This window comes from Coffea arabica, chromosome 3c, assembly GCF_036785885.1.
Source record: "Coffea arabica cultivar ET-39 chromosome 3c, Coffea Arabica ET-39 HiFi, whole genome shotgun sequence".
NCBI lineage: Eukaryota > Viridiplantae > Streptophyta > Magnoliopsida > Gentianales > Rubiaceae > Coffea > Coffea arabica.
Genome location: NC_092314.1, coordinates 8,145,229 through 8,156,737, shown reverse-complemented (window position 1 = coordinate 8,156,737; position 11,509 = coordinate 8,145,229). Strand labels below are relative to the sequence as shown.

General features: G+C 38.6%; 1 protein-coding gene across 1 annotated transcript; it reads right to left on the bottom strand.

Annotated features, from left to right (window-relative positions):
* Nucleotides 1-3,850: 3,850 nt before the first annotated feature.
* LOC113734495 (uncharacterized) lies at nt 3,851-11,259 on the bottom strand. Its single transcript, XM_027261073.2, has 5 exons — nt 11,123-11,259; nt 10,248-10,902; nt 7,758-8,201; nt 6,857-7,364; nt 3,851-5,550 (listed from the first exon to the last, which is right to left on the bottom strand). Exons 2-5 carry the CDS (start codon nt 10,849-10,851, stop codon nt 4,398-4,400), a joined length of 2,709 nt encoding a protein of 902 aa, XP_027116874.2. The 5' UTR covers nt 10,852-10,902; nt 11,123-11,259; the 3' UTR covers nt 3,851-4,397.
* Nucleotides 11,260-11,509: the final 250 nt, after the last annotated feature.

Here is an 11,509-nt window from a genome sequence, read left to right as displayed (position 1 = left end):
TTGCTATAAAGTTAGAATCTGGTGTTGATGTTTCGCTTAGTATAATAATGCTCATTGTGTAAATCTCTTCTAAATGTTAATGTGAACAAAAAAAAAATTAACAATTGGCTTCTAAAACACCCGCATGTTGTAATAATTATAATATATACTCAAAACAAAGCCAATCCAGCATCTTATTGGGTGAATTCTTAGTTTATGATGGAAAAAAAAAAAAGAATTCTACAACGAGGGCGGTTCTTGGAGTGTGTTTTACAAATGGGGGTCTTCGCATTCCCGGAATGCGAGCTCACTGAGAGCTGGGTGAGCGCCAAGACAAGGCTACGTTACAGTCTTCATCGGCTTGGCGTGGCATAGGTATAGGTGCTGGTGGATGTAGTCGCATTGTCTCTTTGACAATGGCCTGTAGGTAGACTAAATTCGTGATATCAGATTCTTCTACCCATCTCTCTTTACCAACAAAAGAGGCAATCTCTTCCTGGGCTTTTTGCAAAACATGCCTATGGTTCAGTAGCAGGGAGATAACCCAGCTCAACGCCCTTGATGTGGCACTAGTTCCTGCTACAATAAGCACCTGCAAGCAAAAAAAAAATAATAATAATAATGAAAAGTAACAAATAGAAAATTCTGGCAAAGATTAGTTCTACACTAAGAATAGATTAGCTGAAGAGTTTTGAGTTTTGATTTTTTTTAACTCGTCCTAATTAGTTGTGGAGCTTAGAATATCAGACAAGGGAGAAGTTCTACAAGAAAGAAACTAGGGTGGACAATTCTCTAGCTCCCAAAATAAAAGCAAAAAAAATTAAATTTGGGAGAGCTCGCATTCCGCGAATGCGAGCTCTATGGCCTCCGAAAAAAAAAAAAAATTCTCGTGAGCTCGCATTCCCGAAATGCGAAGACCCCCTACGAAATACCTCACCGAAATCGTCCCTTTTGTAGAATTTTTTCAAATTTGATCACAAACTTAGAAATTTCTCCATCTTATTTAGCTCAAGAGTGAACATCTTGTCATCACTCATGGAGAGTTTTGAAATGGACAAGTGGAAGTGGGGTGGAAAACTTCTCAGTTTTGACAAATTGACAAAAAAAGTCCCATAAGAGTCTTACAAATTAGTTAAAGGTCACATAACATAATTATATTTCAACCCAAACGGCTTTGTCTACTTTCACTACGTTGATGTTCCCCATAAAGGTTTTTTTTTTCAGGGTATTTTCCCCCTTGTCTCGGACCTATTTTTCTTTTTTTTTTTTTAGCAATGATAAATTTTGTATTGATGGACAAAAGGTGTACACTTATATGAGTAAAAGCTCAAGTGATTCTATACAAAAAGTTTTAGCCACACCTATGAAGCACACACCAATAGTACATTTCTAATCCATCCGTTCATTACTTTTTTTATCTATAATTTAAAAGTTTAATTTATAAACACATAATAGGCTTTTTGGAAAATTTTTGAATTTCCATTAATCTTAATGTCCTTTTCCTCCATTTCTACCCACTTTTAGGCCAAAAGTAAGCTGAGCAAAAATAACTAAATCCTTTTCCCTTCCAATCATTTCCTCTCTCTCTCTCTTTTCAAAAACCAATCCCAAACATCAAAAATCATTTCCCTCCATTTCCTTTCCTTTCCCTTCCCTTCCCTCCTATTCCGTCAAAACAAATAGCGTGTTAAAGCTTCATTTTCTTTCATCTTCTACCTTTTCTAACCCTAATTTAATTAATGAGGACTTTTAAGCTATTGATTTTTTTTGTTTGATTGGCTTTACCCCTAATTTTGTCACCTCTAACGGCAAAAATTGATCATTTTTTTTAATTCAAGGGCTGCTTTGTGATAGTTTATAGTTGATTGGATAAAATCATACAGAAGCAATCGTTTTTATGGACCGTCCACAAAGTTTCCTCTTTAACTTTATGCAGTGACCAATGACTTTTTGAACATAATGGCGTACAATGAAACCGCCATTGTCGAAGGCTAGATTGTAAGAATTCAATCTCGGAGCTATATTTTAGTTCGCAGCAATTTTTTTCTCGCCTTTAAATCGAATATTGTGGTTTCCACATTTCCACGATATTACCTATATCACTTGTTTTATCAATAATATGAGGCCACAAAAAAAAAAATTTCCCTTAACAATCTTGTTAAGAATAAAAGTTTAGGAAGCAAGTTGCGAGGTTGCCCATCCTTCAGGCCAGTAGTTCTCACAAATCTCTCACCAACAACAAAGAATGCAAATGTCCAAGAAATGTGACTGGAGCCAACCCGTGTTATAAGTACAAAAAAAAAAGGTCCATGCTGAATGAACTCCACCATATCCAATATAGTTAAGAATTCAGAATACTTTTGGTGGAGTGCAGCGGGAAAGATACAGATATTGACAACATGAAAATAACATAAGCATTAGCCATCAAGCAATTAACTATAGGGTGTGTTCTATTAGATTTCAATTAATAAAGTTTACCTATCCAAAACAAATTAACTAACATGTGAGAATACTGAAGTTAAAGGGCAAAGAAGCACCACCATTAGATTGTTGTGACATTAATAGCATATGCCATTGAGACATTAGGTTTGTTCCATATTGATGATAAAAGAGTGTAAGGTGATCTGAACTTCAGCCAACTGGCTCACGAGCTTCAGCTTAATCACAATTTCCCCATCCGTACGCGTACACACAGACCGCATATAAGTGAACTCTCAATCATGGATATAGACAGATCGAGCAATGATCATCAATGTACTCCAAAATTAAACATCAGCAACATGAAACTAATGTAATATACCTATCATTAAACTAGATGGTTCGTGTACCAAACAAGCTATCTGCTGCTCTGAGGGTTAGACTACTTGTCTAGTGATAGGTATCTTTAGCAAGAGTAATCTCCGTGCCCTAGGGTAGCTAACTTCATTTCCCTCCAAGGAAGACGATATTGGATAACAGTCTAAGACAACTAATTACCTGCGCACACAGAGTTTCACCATGAAACTCAGCCCCTTTAAGTTGGCCAATGTGATCACTTCACAGGGAGAAAAGCTGGAAGCTATGTTGCTAACCATCTCAGCAACCTCCTTTTCGAGTCAATGATAAATTACCTAACCAAGCATTCCAAGGAATATAGAGAAGAAACAGGGAAGGAGGAAAGAAGATAGAAAAGGGAAGGGGGAAACCCAAACCCCCCCCCCCCCCCTCTTCCCCCAAAAAAAAAAAAAACCAAAAAAAAAAGGAAAAGACAAAAGAAACATGAGGAAAGGAGCATTACAAAGTATCAAGTACAGAAACAAACTTCATCTTCAATCAAAATTGGACCAACAAAAATCAGTGAACAATTCAATCTATCAGTCAAAATTAACAGCAAAAGCTCCTGCCACTAGACCACCAGAATCCATGATTGCATACCTTCATATACAACCAGATAACACAATCTCGCCAAATTGATCAGTAAAGCACCACTTGATACCAGCTTGAGGACCTGCATGTTCTTGAAATGTAACAGGCCCACCAAAACCATCAAATGCAAATCTAAAATGAACTATTATTGCCCAAAAGCCCCTATTAACATAGAGCTCTGCCCGCTGCTTATCAATAACAAATTCAAGAAGAAAATAGAAAAATATATCCAATAAAAAAAGAACAAAGGGAAAGAGGTGTAAGATGACCTATCTCCCCGCAAGTAAACAAATATTCTGTAATAAAAATAATAGATTAATTCCTAATGTGCAGACTATAGTTCTCCTTATTCCAAACTGTATACTTCACCAACGAAAAAAGAAGGGGAACAAAAACTCACAACAGCTAAGAGTTCTAATGTTTTGAAACAGTTTAAAGATAGGTTGCTGGTTCCTCTAACCACAGATTTCCTAAAGGACAAGCAAATACCATTCAAGAGGAAAGAGATGCAGGACAAAGTTCAGTAGTAACACAATTAAATGAGTCACCAGTATCCTTAAAAAGAGAAAATCCTTAAACAGAGACAGCATTGAACAAACTCACTACCTACTGATGAAGGTAAGAGATCAGCTTAGATCAAGCTCATACAGTAGTTCCATAAATTATAGCTCAGTTGATTTAAATAGGCACAGGACTTCCTGAAATATGATAGCAAGATAGCTTCAGAATACAGCAACTCCACTCCATCAACAACCTGCAATCAGGAGAAGAAGGAAGGGAAAAAAAAAAAGGTAATTATCACAAGAGAGCCACATATCATCCTAATATTTGGGAGCAGAAAAGAAATTGAGGAATCTTCCAAGAGAAACCCAGATCTTCCTCTTTTCGCAGCCCTTTCCACACAAGCCTAAACTTCAAACCGAGTTACTTCAAAGTACAGGTTGCTTTTGATGCATTAGCAATCCTCCATTACACAAAATAAATACCATTGCCTTTGGTGACAGCATTTCAAACTAGTTCACGTTTCTCTGGTAAGGTTTTAGTTCTGTCACAGTAGCCTCGGTTCTCTCATAGTCACGCTCATCCCTTTTATTGATTTCCATATGGCCATCATCATTTTCTGAATCATTTAAGTCCTTAGGACCAGGTTCCATGGAGGAATCATCTGATTCAGTGGGTCTTTCCTTCAGATGTTTCACATTCTCATGCTTACTTTCCTGCAGACCATTGTCACTCGAGTGATACTTGTGTTCTGTCGACCTTGACCTTGAGCGCTTCCTATGTTTTGTTTTCCGTTCATCAGTCCTTCTAGGCGACATCCCACAACTTTTGTGCCGTTTACCTTCAGTAGACCTTGACCGGGACCGCCTTCTTTCGTGATGCTTGGACTTCTCTTCACTGTTTTTGTCTACTTTACTACCAACGTGATGTCTTTTTTCAGGAGATCTAGACCTGGACCGCCTTTTATGTTTTGATTTGGTTTCACCTGAAACTCTTGGTGACAATCTACTTCGTTTCCGAATCTTGTCCTCAGTGGACAAGGACCTGGACCGTCTCCGCTCCTTGTGCTTGGACTTCTCTTCTCGAGTCTTGCCCCCAGTGGAGGAGGACCTCGACCGCCTCCGCTCCTTGTGCTTGGACTTTTCTTCTCTACTTTCATCCATCCTATCACCAGAGTTATGGTTAACCTCAGCTGATCTGGACCTGGATTGCTTTCTATGTTTTGCTCTGCTTTCATCGTTTCTAGGGGATGATTTACTTCCCCTGTGGTGGTCAGGTGATCTTGAATTGGCACAAGATGATTTCCTTCGCCTATGAGATGGACTGTCTCGATGGCGTTTTGGGGAGTCAGAATCGTCTCGGTATGATCTTCTAGTTCTAGGGCTCCCACTCCTACTTCTACGTCTTCTTGAAACAGGAGAATGGCGATCATGAGATTTACCTGAATCCCTCCTCCTACTTCTTCCACTATCATCCCTGCTATCCCTGTAGGACCTCCTTTCATGCTCATAGCTTGAGTAATGACGAGACCTTACTGGTGATCTAGATCTGTAACCTCTTGAGTACCGACGTGGTGGTGTTATAGAGCGAGACTTGCGCCTAAGCCGGTAACTGACAGGAGATCTTGACTTCGACCTTGACCTTGCGCGGGTTGTAGATGGAGACCTACCCTCGCCACGGAGCAACATACAATGTTTGTCAAAAAGGCACAGCTGAAGGAGTTACACTAGATAAAAGAACATAGCTAAACACACAAACCATCAAAATAATTTCTAGATATGTCGGCAAGAGTATAATACTACAAAATTTCCAGTTTTGATATATTAACTGCTAAATTTATAGATCCTATAGTTAGATAGACACGAGATACTAAAGCAAACTCTTTATTAGATACATCAACTGTTAACATGAAAGAACACCTTGTGGACCGAAGAATTATGAGGAAGAATTGCAAATTTAGTTGTTAAATCCCTTCTATATTTGGAAATCATAACTTCAAATTTTAAAATAAATCATCTTAAAACACAATCTTGAAACATGAAGGATAACACGCTAATATTGAAACATCAAAGTTATGATTATTATGTAAATAAAAAAAATTTATGATTATGTCAAAACATGAAACAGTAAAATGTCAAACACGAAATCAGAATAACATGTGACCAGAACTAGAATTTGCCAAACTAAATTAAATAAAATAGGATCAGACATTAAAGATGTAAATGCTGTCAACTTAGATGATGCCAGGAATAATAATACTTACAATGCAAGAAAAGGATAACAAAACAAAAGGAAAAAAAGAAAGCAAACCCCAAAGAGACACAACAAAAAGCAGTTAAGAGCACGTTATAAAAAAGATTTCAAGAATAACTACTCATTCACTTCAAGGAGAGGACACAACTTGCTACGTCAGGCTAAAGACTTCCAAATTAGTAAAGTCCACATTACAGGGTGGGGGGGGGAGGGGGGAGATTACACAATGTCTTGATCAAAATCTGAAAGAACTTTACTGACCTGAGTTAAATACACCCCACCATAAATATCATGCAAGTGTAAAACAGTCATGAGAAACATGCATCTTTTGAAATATCGTCCATGAGTGACTACCATTTCTGCTGATCTCAGCTTTAGGAAAAGAAGAGTATATGAAACACATCCAAATAATTAAAAAAGAGAAAGGTGGTGTGTGACTTGACCAACTACCCAGGAAGCTTCTGACATCCCAGCTTACAGCTATAGAACCCAGCTATTTAGTACTGAACAAGGACAACAACAAAAAGAACTCGAGGAAAATACTAACAAAATCACGCCTGACATGACAAAAGGTTCTACCCAAATCACAAAAGATTTTACTCAAATCAGCAGGCCTATTATACTTAGAAGAACAAAACAAGCAAAACTATTTACAATGTCAACATGAAAGAATCATTATTTGATAAACAAAGTAAGAGATTCAAGAAGTGCAAATAACCTAGATTTGCGATCAGCTTCCTTATCTTCTGCAACAATCCCATTAGGATTCAAACTTTTACTTATTTCAGCAGCTCTAGCTGCTGCTAACTCGGTTGCAGTCTTCATGCTTGCTGCTCGATTGGCAGCCTGCTGCTGTGTCAATGTTTGCTGCATTAATAATGCCTGCTGAAATTGCATCTGCTGCATTGCAACAGCTTGTTGCATCATTAAAGGGAGAGAAGATGAACCAAGAATGGCCGATTTTGGAGGAAGTGATTTTGCCATTTCAACATTCAATGGGCGACCAGCAACGTCCATATTGTTCAATCCTAATGCGGCAGTTGCTTCTTCAGGCTTCGAATATTCTATATAAGCAAAATATTTTGAATCCGTCACATTACATTCAACAACAGTTCCATACAAGCCAAATAACTGCTTCAGCTGATCCACTGTGAGAAGTGGGCTAAGGTTGCTGACTTGAACGGTTCTTTTAAGGGTATCGTTTTTCCCCTCTTTATCAGCTGATCCTGTAAAAAAGCAGATAAAAGGTAGAAAACACCAAATAAGAGAGTGAAAAAACAGAAGGAAAGATAAACTTCAGAAAGCATTACAAGTTTGCAGTTGAATACATATTTTTCACAGCAAGAGCGAGATTGTTAAGCATCAGGAGGACAACTGATGTCTTACTTATTAATATCGAAAAACATGGACAGGGTACAAAAAGCAAAAGGGAAAAGAAAGAAAATAACAAAGATCACCGGAAGGCCATAATGGACATTATACACAGTAGCCTAATGCCTTTCACAGTTATTAGCTGAATGGTGGCAAATTTTAGAATCAAAATTCTTCCCAGACAATAATGATGAGCAATGAATAAGAGGATTATTAGATAGTACACAAATAGTAGGCATTAGAAATACCAGAAGAATCTTTAGCAGATTGTGCCTGAGCTTGAGCTGCCTGAGCAGCATGAGCTTGGAGGGCTTGAGCAGCAACAATAGCCTGAGCAGCAGCCATTGCAGCAGCAGAAGGTGCCATGGGAACCTGACTAACAGTGCCCATACTAGTTGTGGCAGCTAAAGCAGTCATCAGAAGATTGTGAGGAGGATGACTAAACTTGCAATCAGTTTTTGCACACCGACCATTAAGGTATTCTCGACAAACTTCTCCAAGAGATGCACCAATCCCAGGTAAAACCACCCCACCGGAAGCTCCCTGAACAATACCAGGAATCATCCCAAGCAATCCAGGAAATGCACCTGAAACAGAACCAGAATAATTTGGCATATTGGGCATGGTTTGATTAACCATATTTGGGTATGTGGAAGAGGGAGCAACCCCCAGCAACCCTCCAGTTGTAGGACCTGCATAGAAACATTACAAACTCCAAGTCAACAAGCCAAAACACTTCAAAACTAGTGAATTTGGAACAACTTAAGAAAGCATGTATAACTATCAGCAGTTTTGTCACTAGTAAAGCAATTCAATGGGAATTAGATGCAGAGAAACCTATTCTCTCCCCAAGAATCTAACAAAGACACTTACTGTCCTATCAAAATGTCCAATAAACAAACAGAATAGTATTCTCCAAAATCTATGCCTGATTGGCTCATATTCACAAATCCAATCATCTGCTGACAATTAATATGTAGTAAGTTTCTCAATTAGCATTTAAGAATCACTATGTTGCAACAATAAAATGTACTTCACTTAAGGATTAGATGAAATAATCTTTCTTTAAAGGATCTTAAGATTCACTTGCCATAAAGGAAAATTTTAGGAAGAGCAAAAATCACACTTTCCAAGGTCCATATTTAGCTAGAAGGGAACTTCTATTCAAAATTTAAGAAGAGCAAAGGGGGATGTTACTTAAAAATTACAGAATTTTCTAATCAGATATGTAGTTCTTTCATAGCTGAGAGGGGCAATAATATGAATTCGCCACTGCTCCAAACCGTGTTTCATCATTTGGGATGGAAATTAGATGGTGCATTCCAAAATTCTTTTTGAGGAAAGCAGCTGTGGGAGGATTTTGGGTGCAATCAGGTGGTGCACCAGGCCCACAACTCACAAGTGGCGGTAGAGTGCTTGGCTTCGTCTACAAAGAAAGCAATTCAGTAAAAGCAAAGGCAATATATATCTTCAGACGACATGGAAGGGCCAGCAAGATCAGTACTAGGGTGTCATTGGGATTGTGACTGCCAAGTTACTACGAAGGGCTTTTAGTAGGACAAAGAAGGACTGGTTCGTGTAGAGTGTAAAGAAGCAGAGACTGTAATGATGGCAAAGACAAAAGGCAGAGATGAACTGCTGGACGTAATGAGAGAGAAAACAGAGAGCAGGAAAATGGACTTGTAGAGAGAGCATTGACTTTATTAATCAGGAATATATTAGTCTTTCCATAGCATTCTGTCAACTGCTAGGGCTGTGGTGACTTAACAATCCATCAGCTAGTATCCAATACAGGAAAAACAGGGCAAACTTTTCCAGGATCTACATTAGACTTTCTTCCCCCCCTCCCCCTTCTTGAGCCTTGACATATAATTGTTTTCAAGATATATCATTCCTGGAAAATTATTATATAGTTTCAATGGCCAAATCCTACTTCAGCAAAAACATTATTTAGTTACGCAATGATGAAGACTAAAAAGCACAACTAAATTATGCCAAAAAAAGGCTACTACGAGAAATGAAAACATGTGTTCATGTTCTGCTGGAAAAATAGTAAAAGATGCAGACCAAAGTCAAAGGGAAGATTTATGGGTATAAATAGTATTAGACTGCTACATTACTCAAACATCAAGATGAGTAATACATGGCACCTGTTCCCAACTCCAAAGTACAAGAGCCAAAGGTTTGACATGCTATTCTTGCTCTGAAACCAAAAAAAAAAAAGGAGGGAAGCAACAACTGGTATGAAAAATGATGCTCTAAAACTTTGCAATCAAGCATTAGCAATATAAACTCAATGTAACTCATTAATAAGCTGAAAGTCAACCAGTGTTTTATACCAGCGCCAACTAATTCATCTAAATTAAAGCACAAAATGTTCAAGAACTAAAATATAAAAGGTTCCTCCAACCCCATAGAGATTAAAAAGATAATCACTAGCAGGCATAATGTCTGAAATACATAGACAACCACCTCTAAATATATCTTGAGTCAAAACTTCACTAGTCCAAAAATTTCGGCACACATGTTTATACACAGAATAACAATGCCATTTATCAAGAACAAGCTAAAAGTCAAAAATCCTTATCCCCACATATGCATCACTCTGCATACTAAACTACATCTTCACGAAATATTTTATATTTTAGGTTATGAAACTAACATCTGTTGAATTCTCTGTACAAGCATTCGAGAAAAGTAGTATATCTTTATATTTTTTAACAGAGTTTCATATATACCTGAGCTGAAGAACACAGGGAAAGGGCTCCCCATGATAGCCTTCCCATTACACTCAACATTCACCATATAATTCCCTCTCTTTGGAACAACATACGTCACTGTATAAGTCCCATCCCCCATATCCTTCACAATCCCCTCCTGCTCGGTTCCTCCCACTCCAACTCCAGGTGAAACCCTAACTTTGACCTGAGCCCCACCGTGAGGCAACTTCCGGCCATCCGCATCCTTTGTAACCACCACAAAAGTCGACCCCACGCACGCAGTCCCACCGGCGATCCCTGCACCGGCAGCGGTGCACTTACCGGGGTCCACTGGACCAATTGGCTTTAAAGCCAGCCTTCTTCGCTCTCTTTCCTCCTCATCTTCATCGTCGTCATCGTCCTCGGACCCGGCAGCTGCAGCCGTATTGTTGGAGGAGTTCTTAAACGTGGCCTCGAAAGCTGCTTTGGCAGCCGCAGTTTTCTCCGCTTCGCTTTTGAGCTTAGCTTCCTCCGCTTGCTTCATCCATATCGTCTTTGCCACGGCGCCGGTGGCAGCCGCCCCCGCCGCCGCAGCCGCAGCCACATTGGGATTGCCGTTCGTGCTGCTGTTCCGATCCGCCATTAGATTTGTAGTAAATTACAGAAGCGCCCTCCGATGATTTCCCCCCACAACCTTAATTCAAGTAGTACTAAATTATTATCAGTAATAATAAAAATCGAAACTTTACAATAATTTTAAAAACCCTAATTGGAAATTTTTGCCCTCGTGATGAGTGTGTGTGTGTGTGATTGTGTTTTGTACGCGTGAGTGTGTGTGCACGCGCGGTGGAGGTGGAGGTGGAGGTGGAGGTGGAGGTGGAGGTGGCGGCGGGGGTGGTGGTGAGATGTCGTACCTTAGGAGTAACGGCGAGTGGGTAGGACTGGGGAAGGGGCGGAAAAGGACGATTGCGAGATGCTTTTAACGATTGAGGGGAATATTTTCGGCTGGAGACTCTGTACCTTTTCCAATTTGACAAAATTACGTTTACCTCCTATAAAGTTGTCGTAATTATAAAATCATTCCCAATTAGGCAATTATATTTTGGACAATTTAATTTTGTCAAAAAAAAAAATCCTCTTACATCATAAATATAATTTTTAACTAATTTTTTATTTTATATATATCACGTTATTATTTTAAATAATATTTTTTAAATAATCTTATATGGCATTATTTCAAATAATATTTTTCAAATAATCTTATATTTTTCAAATATCAAATATTTAAGAGTAGTGTGTTT